This window comes from Vulpes lagopus, chromosome 18 (assembly GCF_018345385.1).
Source record: "Vulpes lagopus strain Blue_001 chromosome 18, ASM1834538v1, whole genome shotgun sequence".
Taxonomy (NCBI): Eukaryota; Metazoa; Chordata; class Mammalia; order Carnivora; family Canidae; genus Vulpes; species Vulpes lagopus.
In genome coordinates, this window is record NC_054841.1 from 28,997,675 (window position 1) to 29,025,166 (window position 27,492).

General features: G+C 47.9%; 1 protein-coding gene across 1 annotated transcript in view; it reads left to right on the plus strand.

Annotated features, from left to right (window-relative positions):
* The window catches only part of TGM3 (transglutaminase 3), a 40,020-nt gene extending 26,597 nt beyond the window's left edge, over positions 1 to 13,423 (plus strand). Inside the window, exons 9-13 of the mRNA XM_041733131.1 lie at positions 2,182 to 2,427; positions 5,592 to 5,900; positions 7,998 to 8,155; positions 12,335 to 12,468; positions 12,815 to 13,423. Coding sequence (XP_041589065.1) covers positions 2,182 to 2,427; positions 5,592 to 5,900; positions 7,998 to 8,155; positions 12,335 to 12,468; positions 12,815 to 12,962 — 995 coding nt within the window. The 3' untranslated portion in view covers positions 12,963 to 13,423. The remainder of the gene's footprint in view (positions 1 to 2,181; positions 2,428 to 5,591; positions 5,901 to 7,997; positions 8,156 to 12,334; positions 12,469 to 12,814) is intronic.
* Positions 13,424 to 27,492: the final 14,069 nt, after the last annotated feature.

Genomic DNA, 27,492 nt, shown 5'->3' on the forward strand with positions numbered 1-27,492 from the left:
CCTTCATGTAGTCTGGCCTCATCCCTGTCCTTGTGCGCAGGGCTTCTGCTCCCACTTCTGGTCTCTCAGAGCTTGGGTCTCAGACTCTCCCAGAATTTTTCTTTTCTTTCTTGAAAAGCGCCCCCTCCAGGGCTGGTCTTGTTTGCCACCTTCTTTTCAAATTGTTCGTTCAAACTTAAAAAAAAAAAAAATTATGGGGCATCAGAGTGGTTCCATCAATTAAGCATCTGACTTTTTATTTTTTAAGATTTTATTTATTTATTTACAAGAGACACAGAGAGAGAGACTGAGACATAGGCAGAGGAAGAAGCAGGCTTCCTGTGGGGAGCCCAATGCAGGACCTGATCCCAGGACTCTAGAATCACCACCTGAGCCAAAGGCAGATGCTCAACCACTGAGCCACCCAGGTGATCCAGCATCTGACTTTTGATTTCATCTCAGGTCATGATCTCAATGTTGTGAGTTCAAGCACCACGTTGGGCTCCACCCTGGGCATGGAGCTTACTTTTTTAAAAAAAATTAATTATAAAAGTAATATGTGCACATGGTTAAAAAAAATTCAAACCATTCTAAAAGGATTTATAATAAAAACTAAGTCATATCCCCCATCCCCTATCCCAGCCTCAACAAGAAGCAATGAGCATTACTGGATTTGGGGTGGGGAGTAACCTTCCAGATATTTTCCAGGCCTGTGGATTTCACACTTTTCACTATGACCCTTTAATGGTTATAAAATCAAGTTAGTGGGTTATGACTATCATTTTAAGAAATGAAGTAGAATGGGGGTGCCTGGCTGGCTCATTTGGTAAAGCATGCAACTTTTGATCTTGGGGGTGTGAGTTTGAGCCCCACACTCGGTGTAGAAATTACTTAAAAATAAAATCTTTTAGGGGGATCCCTAGGTGGCTCAGTGATTTAGCGCCTGCCTTCGGCCCAAGGCGTGATCCTGGAGTCCCGGGATCGAGTCCCACATCAGGCTCCATGCATTGGAGCCTGCTTCTCCCTCTGCCTGTGTCTCTGCCTGTGTCTCTGCCTCTCTCTGTGTGTCTCAAATAAATAAATAAATAAATAAATAAATAAATAAATAAATGCTAAAAAAAAATTAAAATAAAATCTTTTAAAAACAAAAGAAAGAAGTAAAGTAGGATGTCATAAAAAGGTGGGAAGAGAGGAAAAGAAAAATATCAGGGTGCATTGGACACAGGAAGAACAAGTATTGTCCTGTAAAACTTCTGTCTCAGAACCATCTATGTGCCATGATCTAGAAATTATGGTAAAAAAAAAAAAATTTGAAAGTCACTGCTCCAAGCATATAAAAGTACATGTATGTGTCTTTTAAAAATTTTTTAGAGTGAGGAGGCAGGGGAGAGGGAGAAGGAGAGAGAATCTTAAGTGGGTTCCATCCTCAGCACGGAGCCTGACATGAGGCTCAATTTCATGACCCGGAGATCATGACCTGAGCTGAAATCAAGAGTCAGACGCTTAACCAACTGAGCCACCCAGGCACCCTAAATGTGTCTTTTTTATTTGTCTTGTAAACACAAATAGAATAACCCCCTTCTTTTTATTCTGCTGCACCTTGCTTTTTTTCACTTGGGGACTTTGTGAATGAAACTCTATGTTATATATCTATTTTTGCATTAACATATCTATCTACAACTATTATCTATTATAGTTGTATATCTACAACTATCTATTAAGCTGATCTATCCATGCCAAGGGCTAGCAGAGGAAGGTGATAGGCAGGGCTTGTGAGCTCAGAGGAGCAAGTCTCCTGTGACCTGGGTTTAGGGAATTCTTTTAGAAATAGGGAGTGAGGAGTTGGGAAGGATGATTTGCACGGGTAGGTAAGAGGCAGCCCTGAGCACAAGAGATAGAAAGGAGACAGTGCAAGGGCGGCAGGTCACCATCCACAATGTGCCCACGGAGGGCAGGACGGGGCCAGGCTCTGCAGGAGAGCACTCTGAGTGGGGTGCCACTGCAGCAGATAACAGGACCAGGGGCGTCGGTGCTGAGTGCTGAATGAGTGGGGCCGGCAGGTGGGGGGCCGAGGGAGTGTTGGCGGGGAGAGGCAGGGGAGTGGTGCCGCTGTGGGTGGCTCCCGGGGAACAGGTCCTGGGGTGGGCTGTGGCACGTGGGCCCAGCCGTGGCATGCACGAGGTCTCTGCTCCTCACCACCAGGGGTGTTCCAGTGCGGCCCCGCTTCGGTCGCCGCTGTCCGGGAGGGAGATGTGAACCTGGACTTTGACATGCCCTTCGTCTTCGCGGAGGTGAACGCCGACCGCATCACCTGGATCTATGACGTCTACAACAGCACGCAGAAGCAGAACGCCTCGGACGCTCACAGCATTGGCAGGTACATCAGCACCAAGGCGGTGGGCAGCAACTCTCGCATGGACATCACGGAGAAGTACAAGCATCCAGAAGGTAGGAGGCGCACTGGTGGGGCTGTGCCACCCCGGCCTTGACCGGGGGAAGACGCTGTGCGGGTGGAGAAGGGAGAGCCGCTCATCCTCCCCGGTGTCCTCAGCCCGTTCTGCCTAATGGTGGGAGTGCTCCCTGGCACCTAACACCCGGCTCCTCGGGGACAGAGGAGTTCCACTGGGGACAGTACCGTCACAGGCAGATCCAGCGCCCATGGACTTCTGCTGCAGGGCACAGCAGCTGTCAACCCAGCTCTTCCCCAGCTGTGTCCCTTTCCTACAACTGGGGTGACAGCCCTGTGATGGGACATCACAGGAAGAAACATCGCCCCCAGGAGAGGCTGCCCAGGGCTTTAGGAGAAATTTCTCAGTCAGCCTGTCCCCCTAGCCTCCAGGAAATACAGGCAGGAAACACCATGTGAACAAAGACATGGACAAAGACCCTGAAGATGTGGGTCCATGCTAGGCATGCATCAGAGGCCCCCCAAGAAGCCCGAAGCACCCACCTGAGTCAGCGGGAAGGCTCGCTTCTACAGAGCTGACGCTTGGCAAATTACAGTAGTTACTCTAGTCTGGAAGCTGCTTTGGGAGTCAACAGCCTTTGTTGCTGGGAATTCTCCAGAGTGACAGAGTTACACATGCAAAGGTGACGTTCATTTGCAGAAATAGCCCAAAGTAAATGAACGCTGGCTCTAGCAGGCCAGTCACTCTGTAAGGGGTCACATTTCTTTTTCTAGTCTATTTGGAAACAGATGCTTGGGCTGATCCTCAAAGAGCACAGGTTCTGAGGGGTCAGGAGCCATGTGCTCCTAAAGTCACCCCAAGCACACCCTCAAGTGAACCCCCAACACTCTCACTACTGCTGGCTGTTAGCATCAGCGACAGTTCACAGCAGAGGAGAGCTGGAGAAAGAGCTCAGGAGATGGGGTCTGACTCCAAGTCCAAGTGGATGACCCCTCTGGGTGTGATATTTGGGGACATTTAGAGGCATGGGCCTAGGGTAATAAGATTGGTGGCCTTGGTGTGGTCCCCAGTTTGCCTCTGAAAGCCCTCCCATGGGAAGGGTTGGACAGCCTGTGTCTCTCAAAAACACATCCTAAGACCCACCCCAGGGCCTGCTCCATGCTCGGCTCTGGGGAGGCAATGAGGGGCATGGCAGATGGGGCCCCTGCCCCCCACCCCCTGGGCTGAGCTCACAGATATAGGAGAAGTATTTTCAACACTGTCATGATGGAGAAACTAGTATAGGGGTCAGGGGACAAATAACTGAGGGCTGGAGGTCAGTTCCAGAAAGTGCCAAGTGCAGTGCCTGGCACCTGGGGAGGACTTATTATTAAATTGTGGTGAAGTGTATCTACTTGGACATCCGCGGCTTCACTGGAATAATGACCTCCCAAGGTGCCTTTGGAAGTGCACTGCCTACTTGGATATAGGTCCTATGGGTTCCTTCTCTTACTGTCATACCTTGCTTCTGCTCCTTAAGGGGCTCTGACTGTCCCAGCCAGACCTTCTAAGCAATGGAGGGGGGCCAAGCCATGGGCAGGTTGGGGTGATTCCCCGCAGGATTCTTGGCAATGCCCCAGCCTCTCTGCGTGACAGCAGAGCCGATCACCCTGTTACCCAGTTCTCCTTACCTAATGATGCCAGCTTGTCTCTGAGGGCCCCAGGGAAGAAAAGCTTATAAAATGGGTTGCCAAGCATTTACACAATGACAACACCAAGGGAGAAAACAGTAGCAGGAAGCTTGGTCCTGAGTAAGCCTATCAGGTGACCTATATAGGTATCTGGGCTCTGAGCCTCATTGTGCAAACACACCTGCTTTGAGGTCCTGGGCACAGGAGGCTCAGCTCCCGGCACAAACATCAGCCCTGGGTGTGGACTTAGAACTCTGCTGGAGGATGGGAAGGCACCACAAAGAACCCAGCCCACCAGGAGCCATCAGCTTGGGTAATCTGGCTGCCTGTCTCCTTTTCAATATGAGGTTTGGGGGGATGCTTGGATTATGGCTGTAGATGCCTGGGGACTGGCCACCCCCTCCTCTACCTCTAAGCCCAAGATTAGACCAGTTACTTGGACAGGTTGCTTCTCATCCTTAGGACCTTACTTCTAACATGATGGGCTTGGATGAGTTGGCCTCCGAGGTCTCAGCCAGTTGTTACATATAACTTATGGGAAAGACCTCGCTTCGTAGTAAAGTGCTTATGATAAGTCCTCTGGTGTCTTAAAACTTTCAAGTTGGTTGGGGAAGATGGGGGCTCTAAGTATGGTCTGCAGTTAAAAACATGGTAACTCTTTGCATATGTTTGCCCTTATTTCTGGAAAGTCAACACACCTTCTTATTAGTGGATCTGCCTTCAGGTCACGACAGGGAGCCTTATGTGAACTGTGCAGCCCAGAGGCTTAGAAGTGGTTACCTGCCTTAATGCCCAAAAGCCATGACTTTGAGGGTACACGACGGCCATTCTCCGGGAGCTATTTATACCATCACGTTCAGCAGCACTCACAAGCTGAGCCACCATCAGAAAATCTGTCCTTTGTGTTTTTAAAACCTGAAGTCTCTCGACAAATTAAATTAGTCCTAACATGGAACCGAACCAACCATGGGAAGTTCTTCCTTGACGAGGGCAGAAGTGCCACTATGTGACTTCAAAGCACCTTAAAAACGAAGCAGAATAACATAGTAAAGTGTTTTGAAAAAAAATTTTTTAGTGAAGCCAATTCTAAATCATAACCTTTTTAGAATGAACGCATTCTAATCTTTTTTCTAACTCAATTTTTGTTACTTATTTTTAAAGTATCTGTTCTTACAAGGAAACTTTTATCAATCAATCAATCAATAAAACAGAAAAGGAAGAAACCTAACCTAATTAGCCTGAGACAAATATCAGGCCATATGGTAATTTTGTGCAGGTGCTGATAAAGCCTTCCCTACAGCTCATTGGAAATGCAGAGCTGACTGGGAAAGCGCACAGACTGGCTGGTCTGTGAGCCTCTTGTTAAGGAGGATGAAATGGAGAGACTCAGAGAGCGTGGACACTTGCTTGGATCAGAATCGTTGCGTGGCTGCAGAGCCAGTTAGTCCCAGGCTGCCTTTCCAGGTAGAGCACTGTCCTTCATCCGGGCTGCCGCCCCCTCCCTGAGATGGTTCCCTCTTTTCCCACCACACAGGTTCCAGCCAGGAGAGGCAAGTGTTTGAAAAGGCTTTGGGGAAACTTAAACCCCGTGCATCATTTGGTGCAACGTCTGCAAGACACTTGGCAGAAGATGAAAGGGAACCCAGCATTTCTGGGAAGTTCAAGGTCACTGGCATACTGGAAGTGGGCAAAGAAGTCAACATGGCTCTGATACTCAAAAACCTGACAAGCGACATGAAGACAGTGACCGTGAACATGACGGCCTGGACCATCGTCTACAATGGCACACTGGTACACGAGGTGTGGAAGGACTCTGTCACAATATCCCTGGATCCCAATGAAGGTAACTCATCCTGTGGTGTGTGGGGAGGCCGCGCATCCGAGGTGGCCGAGGTTCTTTTGGGGTTGGAGAGTTCCTGTTGGAACGGATTCAGCTTACACAGGAACAACACATGGTCGCTGTGGTTAAGGCTTGGGTTTTGAAGGTTTGCAAGTCATGGGGAACAGTGCAAATCAGTTTGGTGCCAACCAAAATCCTTCGACATCCTGGGGAGAGGAAGGAGGGAGCCTTTGGCAGTTAGCCACACCGAAGTATGTACCACTTCGCTCAGCCCGCAGAGAGCTGCCTTAGATCCTCTCTCATTTAGCCTTCTAAAAAGGACAGATTTTAGAATCACCTTTTACAGAGGCAGAAACTGAGGCTTGGAGAGATCATGACTTGCGTAACAGATTGAGTGTCATAGCTAGTAAGTGGCAAGACTGGGATCTCCTAATGCTACATCCAGGCCCACTCCCCATCTACTAGATTCTATCTCTGTCACTCCCCACCACCTGCCCTCACCCCAGGGCTCCCCACCCCCCATCCCACAGTGAATCACTTTTCACTTCCAGGTTTGACCCTGGAAAGGTGGCAATATACAGCAGGGTCTTAAACCCTTGTCTTGTGTTCCTCCCCGCATAGCTGCCAGGTGGGGAGTCTCCTGATTCCCAAGGGCAGAGATGGCTTTTCTCGGAGGCCTGAGAATTTGGGAGGAACAGAGACTCAAGGCAGACAGGTAGCACAGACAGGGAGGGAGCCAGGTGGAGCAGAAAAAGGCTGGTGCTCTGGGAGGATTAGCACGCAGGTGTGTCCACATTGGCAAAATCCTCCAAGCTGTTATGAAAAGTTGGGCCTTACAAAGCAGATTAACAAGGGTGGGGTGGCTATTGGCTTCACCTAAATAAAAACTGATTAATTATACAGCCCGTCTTGAAAGAGCTCTGTCTTTAGGGAAACAGATGTTTTATACCCGTCAGAAGGCAGCATCCCTAGCTAAGTCTATCTTCTGGCGGAATTTTAGCCGAAATCATCCCCACACCAGAAGCAACCGTCAGGCTGCTAGCTACCTTCAAAGCCCAAGGGGAGAGCTTTTTTTGCACATCAAAAATAGTTCACATGAGGGTAATGATTAAAACAAACAAAAACAAAAAGCCAACCCATTCCGCACATTCATCTGCCCATTCAGGGCAGGCCAGGCAAATTCCCCCAGTGCAAACAGCAGAGGCACCTTCCTCCTCAAAGAGCATATGACCCTGTGGGTATCAGGGCACCCAGGCCACCCAGCATGACCACTGAGAGAGAGGTGGGAGTGACCTGGACCACAGAGGAGGGAGAGGGCCCCTGAGTCTTGGGAGGAGCCAGGTAAAGAGACAGAAGCTGGGAAGGAATTGCCACCTGAGGGAACCATGTGTGTCCAAGCACGGAGGTGACAATGTGCCCATGTTGTCCAAGGACCAATGAGAAACACCAAGGGCACTTTCGAGGGAGAGCTGAGTTAGCTTCAGTGATGCGGGGCCAGACTGAGCAGTCTGAACTTTATTTCCGAGGCAGCAAGGAGCCATGGGAAAAATTTTGAAGTGACAGGGAAGAAGGGGAGTAAGATGTTGGGGGGTGGTATGCTTCTGAAGCCATGTCTGCCTGGTTGTGGGGGTGACTGGGAAGCAGGGGAGACCAGAGGTGGGCAAGTGGTTCAGGGTGCTGCCACAACAGAATCCCAGGCCATTAGTGGGTCTGGGAGGATCCTGAGCTCGTATTGAGCTAATCCCTGGCTTCCCTTCCCAGTTATTACTGTGTTGTCATCGTTAAGCAATCAGTTAGCATTTGTATTCTTTCCTGCCCTCTGACATTTTCCAGGATGGGAGGAAGCTTCAGTCCCTACCAGCCCAGTTTCCTAGGAAGCTACCCAGCCAGTCAGTGTCCTGGTGCCTCCCTGGGCCCTGCTCTTGAGGCTGCACAGAACGGGGGCACGTTTCCCACAGAGCCCAGCAGGGAGGGTTCAGTCAAGCTCTGGCTGCAGACATTCCTGGCCAGCTCCCGCCACCTTGGTTTGGCATCAATTCTGAAGGTCCAGAAGTCAACCCCATTCCCTCTCACTCTGCCCTCCCTGGCTTCTCCTTCCAGAAATACAGCATCCCGTGAAGATCACATATGCTCAATATGAGAAGTACCTGAAGGCAGATAACATGATCCGGACTACAGCTGTGTGCCAGGTCTCTGAGGAGGCAGAGGTGTTGGTAGAAAGGGACATCATTCTGGACAACCCCAGCCTGACCCTGGAGGTAAATAAGGGTGAAGGGGTGCCTTCCCAGCCATCCCAGCCCTGCTAGCACCCCCAAACCACAAGGAAGCTCCTTCCCTGCTGAGGGGGCAGGGTATTGGGCATAGCTCAGGTCCAGCCTTTGCCAATGGATTGGCAAGATTCCCACTCACACCAGTGTCCTTGCTCCTTATGACAAACAGGCACATTTCCCCACAGGCTCCTTTGGTTCTGGCTCCAGATACACTGGGGGGTGTCAGCTGAGAAGCAGCTGGAGAGACTCCTCGGCTCACTCACCCAGTCAGCTCTGAGCACCTGCTATGGTCTGGGTTCCGCCAGGCTCAGGAATCACAAGGAGTCACAAGGGGTGGGTCCTGCCCACAAGGAGCCTACAACCCAGCCCCTGGCCATGTCTGTGGAGCATTTCAGAATTAGGCCCACTCCCTTGCATCTCTCCACATTCAAGATGCCAGAGTTACAGAATCATGGACTCTTAGGAGCCCACTTTCATGCTCCATACCCCACCTCTTCACACATGAGTGAACCGAGGCCCAGAGAAGAAAAGGGAACTGCCATCACTGCCAGAGCCAGGGCTGGACCTCAGGTCCTGGGATTCCCAGCCCAGGACCATTTCCAGGTGTCTGGGTGTGTCCTCAGCCAGCAACAGCATCTTCATGGTGGTTGAGGATGAGGGGCCTCGGTCTCTGCTTTTAGGGCTTGCTTCTGGCTCTGATTGGCTCCCAGGGTCCTTCCCAGGAGCCCAGGTTGGGGGAAGGGGGCTTGCCGGTGTAGTGAAACACCGGGGACCACTCTGTCCCTTTCTCAGCACTAGGGCCCGTCCTTGTACTGACTCCAAGCCTGTCTCTTCCTGTCCAACCTAGCTGGCACCCTCCCCCTAGCCCATGGTGGAAGACAGTAGAACCAGACAGCACAGATCTGAGGGATGAGGTGCTGGCAGGCAAGGATGGCCAGATGGATGGCAGAGGAGATGGCTCTTCCAATGGGGTCCCACAGAGAGCCTCACAGGTCACAGGTCAGGTCCACCCACATCTCCTGTACCTACTGTCTGCCCTGGCTGCCTAGACGACACTGGCCCTTTCTGTCCTGTCGCAGTGCCAGCAGCATTCTGAGCTTCTAGAGGGGCCAGATGATTGTGGCTGCCCCAGTGCCAGCCTTCCCTAATCTGCACCCTAGCCTCCAGGATTCCTGACCTCAGAGGACAGGGACCAAGGGGTGCCCACTCCCGAGCCACTTGCCTGTTCCTGAGCTCTTCTGCTCTTCTGGTGGGTCTGGACTGGGCTCCAGAATGGGAATCGGTCCCCTACCTCAGAGGGGGAGCCAGTGAGTGGACAGGCAGTTTGAGGACGAGCAGAGAGGGGCAGCAGTTCAGCCCTTGGACCTGACCTTGTATCCAGGCCCCATCATGTATCAACAGCCACACTGAGTAAACCTTGATCTCTGTGTGTCAGGTGTTCCAACTCTGTTACGGGGCTAACAGAATACTTTCCGTGCAGGTGCCATGTCCTCAGAGAAGCCTTTCCTGGTGCGCCCCCTCCCTGCCCATCCAAATGAGGCAGGGTCTCCAGCTATACGCCCTGGAGAGCCTGTGTCCTCTCATTTTGTGACATTTGCTCTGGTTGAACTTATACCTTTTTTATTTTTATTTTTTAAGATTTTGTTTATTTGTGAGGGACACAGAGAGAGACACAGAGACACAGGCAGAGGGAGAAGCAGGCTCCCTGTGGGGAGCCTGATGCTGAACTTGATCCCAGGACCCTGGGATCACACCCTGAGCCAAAGGCAGATGCTCAACCCCTGAGCTACCCAGGTGCCCTGAACTTATACCTTTTTTGTGCACTTGTTTGGTCTTCTGTCGGACTGTCAGCTCCACCAGGGGAGGTGCCGCCCCTGTTCTGGGCATTGTCCGTATGATATCATAGAAGCTAATCAGAATTGGTAAGCTGAGAGCACTGGGCTCCAGGCACGCATCTGTCCCTCTCACAAGAATCTTCATTGTCACTCAGTGCTTGTCCTCTGTGTGCTGAAGCCTCTTCCTGCCTCCCAAGACATTTCCTAGACCCGCACCTCCTCCCTGCAGACGTGATGGGCAGCGGAGATCTGCTTCCTGCGTGAGACTGGGAGGTGATGCTGAGTAGCAGCCAGTTCAGTTATGAAGACATTCCGTGTTACAATGATCAGTGTTTAAGTGAGGGTAGTTTTTCCCTATGACATTCCTTTATCCTCAAACATTCCTATAGCTTTATCTTTTATTCAACACTTGCTCTACACCTTTTGGATTTCCATATCAAGTCAGCTTTGTCTCTAAAAAGCCTATATCTTTAAAAAGAAGATCAGAATATAAACAGGCTGAAAAGGTGCCACCAAGAACTTTCTTGCTTAATCTTTTAAAAAGGCATCTGAGGGCACCTGGGTGGCTCAGTCAGTTCAGCATCTGACTCTTGATTTCAGGTCAGGTCATGATCTCAGGGTTGTGAGATCCGGCTCCACATTGGGTGTGGAATCTGCGTAAGATTCTCTCTCCCTCACCTTCTGCCCTTCTCCCCACCTCTAAAGAAGGCATCTGATCCTTCTTCTTTTGGACATCTTTGTGTGAATCTCCTTCTAACCCAATGTCACCTTCAGCCTTGAGAGCATCAACGCAGTCTTGTCTTGATTGAAAGAATCAATGTGTAGCTCACTCAGAGTGGGCACAGATTTCAAAACTCATGAGGGTAATCTGTATGAGAAGATAATAATTCAGGTGAAATCCCATGACCTTATCTGGCACTGATTGGCAGCAGGCATTGAGGATGTTACACTGTAGAATCAGACCATGAAATCTGAACTTTGTTCCATAGGGTGATGTCCTTCATGTTGGCCCGTGAACCACTGATAATCAGACACAGATTTCTGGTGGCTCTTACCCTCTCTTTTGGGTGCATATACAGATTTGGGTCAATGGGCCAGGGCGGTGAGCAGCAATAATGAAAGAACAAATCCACAAAAATCTCAAATTGAATATCAATGTGAAAAATACAGCATTATTACCGAAGCCTTGTTGTATCCCAGTGGCATAAAATTATGCTGCATGCTTCACATCCTGTCACACCTGTACATGAGTTCCATGGGAATAATTACCAAAGAGATCATGGTCTCAATGCTTCAGGTTTGCACAAAGTATTGGTAGACATCCCAGGATGCAAAGAGCAAAGGCTCCAGAACCAGAGAGGCCTTGATTGTTGCATTTATCTAAAGCTTTATTGCTGTCAAATGGGTTGCTGTGTGGATGAGGGGCAAGAAAAGAAAAACCATGCTAACAACAGATGATCCTCCAAAGAAGGACAAAAGAAAGCCAGCAGCCACACCGTTTCCAGACCTATTTCTCAGACGTTTTCTTCTACATTCATGATCTCATTTAGTTCCTCCCATGCAAGGCAGGGAGGGACAGTGAGCCCTCGTTAGCAGATGCCCGGCCAGGAGAGGTGATGTGTCTGCTCAGTCACTATTGCTTGGCAAAAGCACAGCTTTCTTTTTGACAGCAAAGAGTCCAGGTGGCTTTTCTCCGGTCTCTGACCAGAGTCAGAGGGGTGCAGGTGGGGTGCAGGAGCCCTGTCTAGACCACACGTAGCACACAGGGAATCCTTGGGCCCCTGAGGTATCGACAGACATTGATAGACTGGGGTGTCATCAGAGGAGAGTGGCCTGAATTAAAGTGGGGGCCCAATGCCTTGTCCTCTGGACAGGAGCGTGAAGCTCTGAGCAGGGGTGAAGGTCTGAGCAGGGTCAGGCCTCCCGGGGAGGGCACATCTAGGCTAGGAGGGAAGAGACAGGACCAGTGAGTAAGAGCCTCAAGGAAAGTACTGTCACTAAGTTCAGAATGAAATAGTCTCCAGCCCTCTGAGCTGCCCGCGTGGAACTCGGCAGTCCTGGGAGGTGGAGCTTCCCTTCCCAGGATGACCAGGCAGGAGGGCCTGGGAGCCCAGGGGGGAAGGTAAAGTGCTCTCAGCCACCACAATGTGCCGCCTCTCCCACTGAGCCTGGTGTCCTGTCCGAAGCATGGGGATGACAACAGTTTCCCAGGAACCCCCCGCACAGACACCTTCCCATCACCAAGTGGCCTGCCCAGCCTGGTGGGATCTCAGCAAGAGGCAGGTGAGATGAGCAGCTGCACTCTGACTCTGTCAACCCATCCTCCCCACAGGTGCTGGACCAGGCCCAGGTGCAGAAGCCTGTGAATGTCCAGATGCTCTTCTCCAACCCACTGGACGAGCCGGTGAAAGACTGCGTGCTGATGGTGGAGGGCAGCGGTCTGCTGCTGGGCAGCCTCAGGATTGAGTGAGTCCCAGCCTAGGGCCCTGTGTGGGATGCTGGGAGGGGTGCCCCTGGGAGAACCTACAGGTAGGGAGGCACATTTGCACCTGGCTTGGGGGTTTGCCAGGCTTGAACCCCCCCCCCCCCCCGGGAAGTCCAGATCACCAGAGCTTGGAGCTGGTCCTCAAGGGCTTAGCAGATGTGAGAGATCATGGAACTCCTCCCTCCCCTGCTGAGGGGCCCCATAATCCAGGGAGGGAGCCAGAGGGAGCCACCTCACCAGTGCAGGACTCAAGGGCCACAGAGGGCCTGCCTAGCCTGAGGTCCGGGAACCCCCTCATCAACACTGACCTATGCCCTTCCCCACTAGTGTGCCAACCCTGCGCCCCAAGGAGCGTTCTCGGGTACGTTTCGAGATCCTGCCCACTCGGAGTGGCACCAAGCAGCTGCTCGCGGATTTCTCCTGCAACAAGTTCCCTGCGATCAAGGCCATGCTGTCCATTGACGTGGCCGAGTGAAGGGCCTGCGTGGCCCCCGTACAAACTTGGGTAACACGGAGCAGGCAGGGCGCACCTGTGGAGTGAGCCCCCTGCCCATGCTGTCCAGCCTGGGAAACCCACAACATCCCCCCGGTGGCCTGGCCTGGACGCCCAGCCTCAGGCACACGCCCTCGCCCGCACTCCCAGGCTGGGCTGGCTCCACCGGGGCCTGGGACTTCACTTTTGCACATTCCCATGAGCCCCATGGCCCCCTCAGCCGCCCAGCGCATCAGCGCTGCAGAACAGAGTGGCACGTGACCCAGCGGCTCTCTGAATGGATCCGGGGAGAGGACAGTCTGGACTGTTTGCTGATCCCAAGCCTGCAGTTGGGACATTCCTACTCCTCCCTCGGGCCACAGCGGAGGGATGGGGATGATTGGCTCTCTGACGTGGCACTCACGTCTTTACACTCAAAATAAAGGTTAAAAAGAACACAATCAGCACAGGCTCTCCAAGACTGCTGCTTTGCCGAAGAGGTGGAAGAGAAAACGGGGCGGGGGCCGTGTTCTCCTGGAGAAGGGATGACCCAAAGGGGCTGTGCTCCCCACATCCTAAAGTCCAAAGGGAGCGGGTTCGTTCTGTGTGGCTCCGGGTGCAGAAGGCAAACATTCTCTAATATGATGTCCAAACATAGATTAGGCTGCCTGGAGAGGGAGCGCCTAGTTCCGTGTGGCTGCTGGGCCAGCTCTACGGGTGTCAGAGTGGGAAGGGACTTCAAAGTCTTTCCTGGAACCTTTTTGCTGAGCAGGCTCCCCGTGGTGGCCCAGCCTCTGTTCACGCTGGGCTCTTCCCTCCTCGCGCCACACTGCCCCTCCTGCAGCCAGGAGGCCTCAGCACTGCTAGCTCAGCTGGAACCTTCTCTGCCTTCACACATGCTCTGATGATTCCCCAGTCTTTGCCTCTTGAAAGCCCATCACTTTACTGTCACTTGTGCTGACGAATTTTGTTTTGGCAATTGTGCCTCGCTTTCTGAATCTAAGGGACCAGTCCAGGCTAAATGGAAGCTTCAGCCCCACATCCAGCTCAAAGTGTCTGCCGATGCTCAGCTCAGGCCTAACCTACTCTGTCTTCCATCCACCTCCCCGCTCCTACTGCTTGATCCATCAGAGCTGGAGAAAAACCATAAAGGTCTGTCCCTACTGGTCCCAAGCTGACACAGCTTGGCCACTGAGACTGTCTGTGTGGCTGGAGTGTAAAGGCAGCCTTTCTGAGCTACAATCACATCTCCTTGATCCACCAAGCAGGGAGTGAGCTCTCTGGCCCCAGTTGGCCCTCTCCTCCTCCTTCATCTCAAGCTGCTCCAGGCTCAGCTCCCCCCTCTCCCCAATTCCCTGGGGGCAGTCAGCACCAGAACCTGTGCCCACTTGCACTCCCAATGTCAAGGAACCCTCACCAGGCCCCAGCTCTATTGTCTGGATGCAGCAGACGTCCCCTGCAGAAACAAGGGGCTTGCTTATCTTCTTGGAAGCTCTGCCACTCTTTCCAAGTGTTCTGGGGGCCTTGCCCGGGGACTCGGCCTGGAGATGGGATGTTCCATTCCTCCTCAAGAGATTCTGCACCAGTCCCCAATGAGGAGGGCTAGGGTGAAATTGACAGACACCAACTCCAGTTTCTGATAGAAAGGAGATCCAAAGGTGTCCATATCTTCTGTCCCTGTGAGGCCTGCCCCAGACCTTAATTCCCTCAAGCATCTCTCATCAGCAAGTATTTCTTGAGTGTATACTTTGTGCCAGGCTCTCTGCCAGGCATAGGATCAAGAGAGATTGAAAATCAGTCATGGTGTGATCCCTGCCCTTGGGTTTCCACCCTCGAGGGGGACTCCTAAGGTGTGATATTAAAAATCCATGTGGAGTTCCTAACCAACCCCAGGCACATGTGTCCTGTAAGGGTTGTATCTAATAGAAGCCCTCCATCCCACTGGGGTTCTAGAAAATTTTAGCAATGAAACAAAGGAAAGCAGGCAGAGGTCACAGCACTACATTTATTTCTGGGAGAACCAAAGTTGGAGTTTGTAAGGTATTTTGACATCCAATTGTCCTCCATATACACATTAAGGATCACCTTGTCTTCTTGGAGAATTGACCCCCTTATCATTATGGAACATCCTTCTTTCATTTTTTAAGATATTTACTTATTTATTTGAGACAGAGAGTGTGCAAGAGAGCAGGGGTGGGGGAGAAGCAGACTCCCTACTGGGCGGGGAGCCCAATGTGGGACCCAATCCCAAGACCCTGGGACCATAACCTGAGCCAAAGGCAGACATTTAACCAACCGAGCCACCCAGGCACCCTTGGAATGTCCTTCTTTACCTCCCATAACATTCCTTGGCTCTGAAATCTGTGCAGTCTGAAAATAATGTAGCTGCTCTCACTTTCTTTTGATTAGCATAGTATATCTTTCTCCATTCATTTACTTTTAATCTTTATATTTAAAGTTAATTTATTCTATACAAAATATAGTTGAGTCTTTTTTTGATCCATTCTGACAATCTGTCTTTTAACTGGTGTATTTAGACGATTAACATCTAAAGTAACTAGACACGGTTGGATTCGTATCTACCCTATTTGTTACTGGTTTCCATTTCTTCCTCTGATGCTTTGCTCCTATTTTTATATCCTACTATCTTTCTGCCTTTCTGTGGTTTTCCTTGATCATAGCTGTCCCTCATTTCACTTATTTATAAGCATACATACATATGCTATATCTGGCATATATATATATCAGATATATAACAATATATTGTTATTATTATTTTGAATAAACGGTTATCTTTTAGATCAATTAACAATAAGAAAATACAAGTTTTTATTTTACCTTCACTTTATTCCACCTCTCGTGCTTTTCCTTTCTTTATGTAAAGCTGAGTTACTTTCTGAACTATATCGTTTTTCCTCTCTCACATGAGCTTCTTTTAACACTTCTTGCAAGGCAGATCTACTGGCAACAAATTCCCTCAGTTTCTGTTTGCCTGAGAAAGTTGCTATTTCTCCTCACTTTTGAAGGGTATGAGGTTGATGGGGTTTTTAGTCTCAACACTTTAAATATTTCGCTCCATTCTCTTCTCTATTGCATGCTTTCTGAGAAGTCAGGTGTAATTTTTTTATGTTTGCTCCTATATAGAGAAGGTCGGGTTTGTTTCCCCTCTGGCTCCTTGCAGGAGTTTTTCTCTATCTTTGATCTTCTGAAGTTTGAGAATGAAATGTCTAGGTGTAGGGTGTTTGGGGGTTTTTTTGGTTTTGTTTTTTGGTATTTATCCTGCCTGGTCTTCTCTGCACTTCCTGGATCTGTGACTTGGGGGTCTGACATTAATTTGAGGAAATTCTTAGTCATTATTGTTTCAAATATTTCTTCTATTCCTTTCTCTCTTTCTCCTCCTTCTAGTGTTCCCATCACATGTATATGTTACATCATATGGAGTTGTCCCACAGTTCTTGCATACTCTGTTCTGCTTTTTTATTTCTTCCCTAGTCTTTTTTTTTTTTCTCTTTGTTTTCAGTTTTGGAGGTTTCTTTTTTTTTTTTTTTTATGGAATTTTGGAGGTTTCTATCAAGACATCTCAAGCTCAATGGTTGTCTCCTCAGCCATGTCCAGTCTACTAATAAGCCCATCAAATACATTAATATCTGTTACAGTGTTTCTGATCTCTTGCATTTCTTTTTTTTTTTTTTCTTTTTTCTTTTTCTTAGGCTTTCCATCTCTCTGCTTACATTGCCCATCTGCTTTTTCTTGCGTGTTGTCTACTTTATCCATTAGGGCTCTTAGCATATCAATCACAGTTGTTTTAAATTCTTGGTCTGATAATGCCAGCATCCTTGCTGCATCTGAGCCTGGTTTTGATGCTTTCTCTGTCTCTTCAAACTGTGTTTTTGCCTTGCAATTTTTGGGGGGAGCCAAGCATCAGTGATGCACTGGATCAAATGAACTGTTGTAAATAACCTTTAGTAATGTGGTGATCAGGTGTGGGAGGGAGGAAAGCATCCTATAGTCCGATGATTAGGTATGTTTTATTTTTTTAAAGATTTTATTTATTTATTCATGAGAGACATACAGAGAGAGGCAGAGACATAGGGGGAGAAGCAGGCTCCCCACAGGGAACCTGATGCAGGACTCAACCCCAGGACCCCAGGATCATGACCTGAGCCAAAGCAGATGCTCAACCGCTGAGCCACCCAGGCGTCCCTGCTTAGGGGTTTATGCTCCTGTTAAGTGATGACTCTATATTCGCCTGTTAGTGTCTCCAATTTCAGGTTGTTTGCACTGTGACCTCACCTCTCTTATGGTTCTAAGAGAGTTTGTTTGTTCAGCTTTGTACCTGTTAGGATGGAGTAGCAACTTTCAAGCTTTGTACTCACCAGACCAGAAGCCCATTCTAAGTATTTTATAGGTATTTGTGGATTTACTCCACCCCATGATCCTTTGAGGAAAAGACTAATATTGCCTTCATTTTACAAATGAGACAACTGATACTCAAACAGTTAATTAGGTCATGGGAGAGTTAGTAAAGGCAGTGGCTGGTCCCCAGGCAGGCTGGCTCCTGTCTAACCCCTGTGTTATGTAGTGCTGCCTACACAGATTCTAAAAAGGTACCCAGTGATAAATTTTATCACAGGTTTACAAAGAGACAGGGAAGTATAGGATGCAGAAACTCAAGGAAGAATGTCTCTGCTGTGGCACACAGCCCTGGAAAGGCATTCTTGGATGTCTCCTCCCAAACTACTTGCCTGCAACTGCTTAGAAACCGGCTCTGGCATTCCAATACTGAGGAGGTACCATTGGCAGGACACCTGGGAGTCCCTCTTTCCAGAAGCAGCCTCTTCATCTGCCCAGCTTCTGGCTCTCAGTCACTCCTCCTCCTGACCTTGATCATACCTGCCTGAGAAGCCAGCCTTAGGGGCACTTGGGTGGCTCAGTGGATAAGCATATGCCTTTGGCTCAGGTTGTGATCCCAGGGTCCTGGGATTAAGTCCCACATCGGGCTTTCTATGGGATTCCTGCTCCTCCCTCTGCCTAAGAAGCCAGCCTTAAAACACTGGATTCAACCAACATCTCCTGCTCAGGAGGAGGGCTTCTCTATTATGTTGTTTCTCCTCTGGGCAACCTTCAAAGAGGGGACTTTACGTACCTACCCTTGGACCAACGAGGAAGCAACAGTTTAGACAAGCTCTCTCCATTCTGGGCTCTCATTCTAGCCTTCATCTGCCTTTATGATCACCTACATATTTACTGCAACCATTTACCTGTCAGTGGTTGCCGATCTACAGCGTGGAGACATAAGCAAACATGCATAAAAATAATTTATTGATATCACATTAGAATATATGATACATTCAGTGACATTGCATGATAAATTAAATGTGTTTGAATTATTGCACAGCATAATTTGTTGTGCTGTGCAAAAGGGCGACAAAATTGGAGTGTTAACGTGGCGATTCCATTAATCCTGCATGCTGCCTGGTATGATCAATGCCTCTGATTTCCACTGAATAAACCCACACTTTTAGCATGCTTCAGGAGATATAATCAAGAGGTTCAATCTGGAACAAAATAAAATAATATTACTTATGTCTTCTGAGTTTATGGCCACTCGTAGTAAATTAGCTTTCTCTCTTGTAAAATAAAAAATTTAAGACACATTTATTAAAATATTGTATACAAATATATTCACAATACAAAACTACTTAAATGCAAAAGCATAGGAAAATGAAAAAACAGTTCCTGTTCCCCACTCACTTCCACTTTTCCCCCCAGAAAACAGGCAGGTTTTGAGATTGCCATGCTCTCCTCTGGAGTTTTCTGAGCCCCTGAGGGATGAGAGTAAGGTGCCTCCTACTGTTCCACTATGGGAATTGCAGGCATCTTATGGCCAGTGCTTCAGACTGAAGGACTAGCCTTTTGTTGAAATTTGAAATGCCTGTTTAAACTTTAAGAGACTGGAAACTTAGTTCTACAGAGAGATTTTGATATCTTTGTGTATGACATTGGCAAACTCACTCGCCTGACCTCCCAGGGTCACCAAGCCATTAAAAAATGCCATGGCCAAGATCTCACTGAATCACAGATGGTTAATGAGCCCCTACTATGACCAGGTTCTAGGGATTCCACACAGATGAACTGTGGTTCCTGGAAGTTTGTCATCATAGGGAGACAGAGGCACAGGAGTGGGTGTGGGGAGATAGGTAATAAAATAAGTAATCAAATAAACACAAAATACAATGGATGAATAAAATCCAGGATATGGGTATATGTTGGGAAGGGGAGGCCCTCTGATATGTGATATTTGGGTGGAACCCCAGCGTGGACTAAGAGGGAAAGCCATGTGAAGATCTAAAGGAGTGAGTTCCAGGAACAGCAGGTCAAAGCTCTGAGGAGGGAGCACAGAGGAAGCAACGTTCCTGCAGTGAGCAGTGGAGGGTGGGAAGAATCAGGAAGGGGGGGGGTTAGAGATCCCACTGTAAGGCCACTGTAAGGATTTTGGTTCCTACTCTGAATGAGATGAGGAGGCCAGAATGGTTTTGAGCAGAGGAATGACAAGATTTAACTTGTGTTTTTGAAGAAAGCCTCTGGCTGTTGCAGGGCGTCCAGTGAGGAGTCTGTTGTAACCGTCCAGGGCAGAGGTACCAGTGCTCAGAGCAGGGTGGCAGCAATGTAGGGTGAGAAGTGGTGCAGAAGGCTGAACCCACCAGCTGTCCCAGGGGATTGGATGTGGGATATGAAGAAAGTAGTCACAAATGACATTATCTGGTAGCCCAAGCCATTCCATGACTCCAGACTTCTCCAAGCACAACTGGTTTGCTCTTCCTCCACCACGTGAGCCCTGGGAAACTAACGTGGAAGGCTCTTTACTTCCTCCTCCCAGGCTCACTCCTGCCACCATCAGGCCGCCTTTCTTGTCCAACCCCTGAGCTGCTGTGCTGGGACCCTAGTCTAAGCTTAAGAAGCATCTTCTTCAGCAGAGGTCCCAGATGCTGAGAGCTCCATGCCAATCCTGGAAAGAAGAGCAGGGCTTGGTTAGGCACAGTAGGGGGTGGGGGAGGGGCGTGGGGTGGGTGGGAGGGATTTGGCGGGGAGGGAAGAACTCTTGAGGTCCAGCTGGGAGACTGGGGTAATCAGGGAGGACTTCTCAGAGGAGCTAGCCTGGAAGGATGTTAGGACTCCCTCATGTTCAAACAGGGGACCTAGGACCCTGGCAGGGGGAGACAAGAGAAGGAAGTTGTGTTGCTAAATGTGAGAATGAGAAGGACGGGGGAAATCCCAGCCCTGACTGGCCAGAGTCAATTTCAATTTGGGGGGGCAGCCCAGGGAAGGGAGCCCTGTGGCAGATTATGTTTTCCATTTTCTGAAAAGGGCCACATACTAATTAAAATTCCATATGCTCTTCCAGACTCCATCAAAAAGTGGAGTCTAATTTCCTCCCTTTCAAAGGGTTGTCCTTTGAGACTGCCTTTATGAACAGAATGCAGTAGAAGTGATGCACTTTGACTTCTAATAAATCATAAAAGACGGCCTGGCTTTTGCCTGGCTCTCTCTTGGGGCGCTTACCTTGGGAGCCCAGCCCCTGTGCTGTGAGGCAGCCCAGGCCTTCTGTAGGTGGCCAGCTGAAAGCCTAGCGAAGTTTCCTGCCACCAGCCAGCATCAACCATCAACCGCGTGAGTAAATGAACCTTCGGGTGGCTTCAGCCCCAGATGTTGAGTTACCCCCTCTCTCTTGACTTCAAGCTGAGGCCCCAGACATCATGAAGCAGAGGGGAGCCATCCCCACCATGTCCTGTCTGAGATCCTGCTCAGGAGAACAATTAATGGATGTTTTACACCACTGAGTTTGGGGGTGTTTTACCCACTAACTGGGACAAGCTGTAACACATGGTCAGCCTGGCGAATTAATTTCCTAGTGTCATTTATGTCTCCCTATTATTTCCAGGGTGATCAATGTCTAAATAGGCATTATGCCCAGGCATTAAGGCTAATTATAGCCTTTTATCTAAATATTATTTTATTTTTTTTTCCCCATCGTGCTTGGCTGGTGCCTGTTTGTTGGGGAGGCAGGCACCCTCCCCACCCAGGGCAGGAACAGCCCTTGTGATTCTGTTTAAGAGCAGGGATTTCTCTCCATGATGCTCTCTCATAGTCAACGATGTGCCTGGTCCTCACAAAGGAGAAGATATGGGGGACTGAAGGGATAAGACCCGAGGTAAGGGCTTCTCTACCCATCGGGTGCCTCCCAGGTCAGCCCCATCCCAAACACGCCACGCACCAGCCATCTCTGCACCTGCTCAGCCCATCACAACCACCCGAACACCCACTAGGTGTCGGGCACTGTGTTGCATACAGGAGAACATGATGGTCCATGGTCTCTTGGAGTTTACATCCTAATATCCAGCCAGACAGAACAAGTAAATGTTCTGTCTGGCTGCACAAATAAAATACTGACCATTTGTGATGAGTATGATGAGGGAAAGACACACATGTTGTCTGGGGAATAGCAGGTTGCCTTCCCCGCCGCCGCCCCCCCCCCCACCGCCCCCACCAGAGCTAGGGACGCTCTCTCTGAGGAGCTGCCTTTAGGCAAAGACTAGAAAGAGTTAAGCTTGGTAGCCCTGTCTGCAAGCAATGGAAATTGGCTCTGGCTGGATCAAAGAAAGGAGGAAATTGTGAAAGGACCTCAGGAACTCCCAGACCTGGGCGGAGAAGACGGAGAACCAGGCTTAGAAAGCAGCAGAAGCAAAAGGTGGCCACAGAGGCAGCATCACAGACAAAATTGCATCACAAAACCAGTATATTGAGCACATGATTGCTGATGTGATAATAAGGTAGCACTAGAACCTATTTTGGCCACCAAAACTGTCACCATCGTCCCCTGGAATGCAGTCCTCATTGTCCCCACTTCTTGTGTCACCAGCTCTCAATTAAAAATTCCAGGTGAGAACACGTGCTTGGCTAAGCCTAAGTCATGTGACTGTGTGCCTGCTGCATCAAAGTCTAGGGACTTTGGACAAGATACCTGGATCTGCAGCAGCCTTCTTGTCACTATGAAACAAGTGTGAAAAAGAAAAGCCAACAGCCAGGGATAATATAGCAGAAAGCTTTAAAAAAAAAAAAAGAAAAGAAAAAACTAGCTCCTTAATGGCACGGCTGAACTGCTATACTAGCCTTGAGACTGTCTAATCCTAGACATTTTATTAAAGAGACAATAGAAGTCTTTAGAACCTAAGCCACTGTTGTCAGAGATTCTATTACTTGCAACAAAAGCATTTTTAACTGTTGCAGAGGCAAAGAGACACATGCTAAGTTGCTTGCATCTAAGGTGACGGGTCAGATATGCTCTATTGGGTAGAGGGAGCAGGGCAATAAGGTTTGTCACATTTTTTAATCAGGATCAACTAGGAGTGCTTGTTAAATGCAGATTCTCACAGCTCAACCTCCAAACTCTCTGGCTTGGAAGTGTGAGGCATGTGCATTTTATGCCATCCAGATGTAGCTGATGTAGGCACTCCACTGAGCATCCTTGATGACTTTTGCCAACACAGGCACCTGGCTTGGAGGAGCATCAGGGCAAACAAACCCAAGTCCACTCCATTTTCTGACTCCTGCTCTGAGTTCCGACTTCTCATCCACAAAATTAAATGGGGTCATGAATATCAAGCAGTTCACAGTACCTGGACACAGAAACAACATAATAAATGACTAATAATAAATCAATCATCAAACTGATTAAATTATTGAATGAAATTAATTATATAAATAAAATTATTTTAAACAATAAATAATATGATTTATTATACCAGACTGCCGAGGGACCCCAGCTCTCCCTCTCCACTGACTGTATGACCTTGGCAAATTACTTAAACTCTCTGTGCTTCTGTTTCTTCCTTCATACAGTGAAGACAATACTGGTGCCCACCTGACAGAGCTGAGTTAGTCATGCTGAGCTCTTAGAACAGTGCCTGGCAGAGAAGTGTTCAGGAAAGGGCAGATTTAATTATTATTGCCAGATCCAAGCATCATCCTAGCCACTCCTAACCGGGCTTCAGGGTTTGAGAGTACTAGGGAAGACACACTCCTTCTGCCTGGAGATAACTGGAAGGACTTTTGCAATGGATGAGATTTGATCTCCTCTCAGTTCAGGATGGTCTAATGGGGGCTGAGTTGGTGACAGAGAGAGACCTGGGCTGAGGTTCTCAGCCCAGCTCAGAGCTCTAAGGGTTTGCCTGGAATAGAGCAGAATCCCCATTCTCCAGGGAATCACAGGGATAGACACTGAGAGCCCTGGCCTGGTTATTAAGAGCCCAGGGTGATGAGGGCTGGGGACAGCCTGCTGCAATCTTAAGGATAACCAACAGAGGGAGCCTTAGACCAGAACCAGCCTCCAAAATTCAGCAACTAGCAAAAGACTCACTCAGGAAACCAGGTGATTTCAATGGACATTAAGACAGAATTAGCACCACAGAGAGTGCATCAAAAGCACCAGGGGAGCTTGTTATAGTCGCACATATTCATCCAGTATGGATTTTTAAAGACACCAGCAGAGGGGCCCCTGGGTGGCTCAGTTGGTTAAGCATCTGCCTTGGGCTCAGGTCATGGTATCAGGGTCCTGGGATGGAGCCCTACTTCAGGTTCCCTGCTCCTCCGGGAGCCTGCCTCTCCGTCTCCCCGCTGCTTATGTGCTCTCTCTCACTCTCTCTCTCTCAAATAAATAAATAAAATCTTTTTTTTAAAAGGTAATAGCAGAAAACAATGCCAGACTGCCTAAAATAAAAGAATAAAAGAAAAAATAGAATAGAGGCCATAATAAAAAAGAAAGCAAAAAATAAATGAACAGAAAATGTTCAGTAGAAAGGCTGAACAAAGCAAAATATTGGTTTATTGGAAAAAATAATAGAACAAAGCTCTAGCAAGTTGATGAAGAAAATTATAAAACTACATTGATATGTTTACAAGGTATAAAAATGTCATGTGTATGACAATAATGACACAAAGCATTAAGGAGAAAAAAGAGCTATTTATCCTGGAGTAAAGTTTCCAGATGCCATTTGCAGTAAGTCGGTATTAATCCAAGCAAGAATTTTTTTTTTTTTCAAGCAAGAATGTTTTAAGATACTAATTGTAACCCCCAGGCAATCACTAAGAAAATAAGTTAAAAATTATAGTGAAAGAAACAGCGAGGAAATGGCTTTTCCTGGGTGGGTGACAGCCAGTGACCCCAGGCTCCTTGACCATTGTGGCCTTGCCTTCTTCACTTCCAAGAAGCTGTCTGGAGTCAGGAAAAAGTAGCCAAAAGGAAATGATCAATGCTCTTGACTTCATATAACATTTAAAATGCTTCATGTCAAATGATAGCATGATAAATAGGCCACAGTGCCTGGGAGCAGGAGTTGAGGGACAGAAGGAGCAGAGGAAAGAGCCCTGGGCTCCTGGCCGAGTTCAGAGGGTGGGAAATGAGGCCTTCACAGCAGATAGAGGGTTGATAAAAAGATTGGTCTTGGACATGTGTCTTTGGTGCCTGAGGGGTATCCTGGTGAAAGCTCCGGTAGACATTGGTTGTCAGTTTCTAGAATTCAGGAGACAGAGATTCAAAAAGACACCAAGCTATAATTGATCCTCAATGTCATGGGCATGGATGAGGTCACTGAAGGTGAATATTTAGAGCAGAAAAGAAGCTTAAGAATCAGTTTTCCAACCTAACTGGAGTGATCTGAAGGGTGAGGTTTTAATGGTAATGAATGAACTGCAACTGGATAGAACTTCCATTCTTTATGAAAGAACTCCTATTTTAACCTTATTTACACCTCTCTTTTACAGCTTTATGGAGATAAAATTGATGAGTAAAATTGTAATAAATTGTAATATTTAAAATGTCCGCCCTGATGATTTGATATATGTACACATTCTGATAGGGTCCCCTCCCACCTAGTTAATTAACACATCCATTCCCTCACAGATTAATTATTATTATTATTATTGGTGAGAACATTTGTATTCCACTCTTAGCAAATTTCAATTATACAATCTAGTATTATCAATTATAATCACCTTGTTGTACATTAGATCCCCAGACCCTATTCCTCTGATAGCTGAAAGTTTGTATGCTTTCACCAACCTCTCCTTGTTTCCCCCACCTGGCCCCCAGCCCCTGACAGCCATCATTTTACTGTCTCTATGAGCTCACTTTTATTTTCTAAATATGCTTCTGATTTATTTTATTTTTAATTTATTTTTAAGATTTTATTTATTTACTCCTGAGAGACACACAGAGAGAGACAGAGACACAGGCAGAGGGAGAAGCAGGCTCTCTGTGGGGAGCCCAATGTGGGAAGGTGGTCCAGGTAGGCTCATTCCTTCCCTGGATTGAACAGGAGTCACTCTGACACGACCATGTGGACCCCGGCTCTAGCAAGAGGGACCCACCCAAATCCCATAGGCAACCAGGGCTTTCCTCCCCACCCAGAGATGCCAGGTGCTGAGTGACATCAGCAAGGGAGATCCTGCCACAATGAACACCGAGAAATCTCCAACCCCAGATGGGTTTCATTGAAGAATTCTATCAAACATTAGAGAAGAATTAACACGAAGCTTGTGTAATCTCTTACAGAAAATAGAAGAAAGAACACTTCTCAATTTTTTTTTTCCTGCATGTATCTGGTTTTGGCATCAGGGTGAGATTGACCTCCAGGTTGTTTTGTGTCTTCAATATTTCATTCCTCTTTATTGCTGAGTAGAATTCCATGGTGTGGATGTTCCACTGTCTGTAAATAATTCACCCGTTGTTTAGGTGAAGGCCTGGTTTTCATTCTTGGGATTTTACAAATATAGCTGCTATGGGTTGGTGTCAAGTTTTTGCGTGAATGTAAGTTTTCATTTTTCTGGATAAATGCCAAAGAATACAGTTGTTGGGTCATATGGGAATCACATGTTTTGTTTTATAAGAAATTGCCAAACTGTTTCCAGAGTGGCCATACTTTTTTACATTCCCATCAAGAATGGATGAGTCATCAAGGTTCTTCACATCTTCACCAGCATTTGGGACAAACTATTGGTACACACAACTTAGATGAACTTTGGGGGGGAATTATGCCATGTGGAAGAGAAGAAAAGCCAATACTGGGAGATTACCTACTATGATCCTATTTACATAACATTCTCCAAGCATCAACATTATAGAAATGGAGAACATGGGATGCCTGGGAGGCTCAGTGGTTGAGCATCTACCTTGACTCAGGTCGTGATCCTGGGGTACTAGGATGGAGTCCCACAAAAGGCTCCTTTCAGAGAGCCTGCTTATCCCTCTACCTATGTCTCTGCCTCTCTCTCTGTGTCTCTTATGAATAAACAAATACAATCTTTAAAAAAAAAAGAAAGAAAAGAGAAAGACGAAAGAAAGAAAGAAAGAAAGAAAAAAAGAAAGAAAGAAAGAAAGAAGGAAAGAAAGAAAGAAGGAAAGAAAAGAACTGGAGAACAGATTACTGATTTCCAGTGGTTAGAGATGGGGAGGGAGTATACAGGAGGGAGGTGAGTGTGATTATAAAAGAGCAACATGAGGAGGGCTCCTTCTAGGGATGGAACTGCTCTGTATCTTGGTTGTGAGGGTGGATACACAAACCCACATGGATGATAAAAATTTTCATGAAACAAAGCACACACCCATTGATATGAGTAAAATGAGAAATCCAAGTAAAGCACATGAACTTTATTACTGTCAGCATCTCGATTGAATTTTGTAAGATGTTACCACTGGGAGAAACTGGATAAATGGTACCTGGATCTCTCTGTCATGTCTTAAAACTGCATGTGATTCTGCAATTTCCTCAGAATTAAAAGTTTCACTGAAAAGAGACATCCGGGCAAACGTGTTCCAGCGCCATGGTACCATCTGTCAATAGGCAGCCCCGGACCACTTCTCATATCTAGGGATACTACACACAGCAGTGTCCAATCCAACAAGAGGACCAATCTGGGGAACAGATCTTTTGGAAACCAATGTGGGGAAGGAGTTATATGCAGGCATGGAGCTGCTCGGTTGGGGCTGTTGCTGGTCACAGAGCGTGGTCAAGATTAAAGATGGTATCACAGGTACTGGCACAAAAACAGACACATAGATCAATAGAGCAGAATAGAGAATCCAGAAGTCGACCCTCAACTTTATGGTCAACTAATATTCAACAAAGCAGGAAAGACTATCCACTGGAAAAAAGAGTCTCTTCAATAAATGGTGCTGGGAAAATTGGACAGCCACGTGCAGAAGAATGAAACTAGACCACTCTCTTGCACCATACACAAAGATAAACTCAAAATGTTTGAAAGATCTAAATGTGAGACAAGATCCCATCAAAATCCTAGAGGAGAACACAGGCAACACCCTTTTTGAACTTGGCCACAGCAACTTCTTGCAAGATACATCCATGAAGGCCAGGGAAACAAAAGCAATAATTAATTATTGGGACTTCATCAAGATAAAAAGTTTCTGCACAGGGATCCCTGGGTGGCGCAGCGGTTTGGCGCCTGCCTTTGGCCCAGG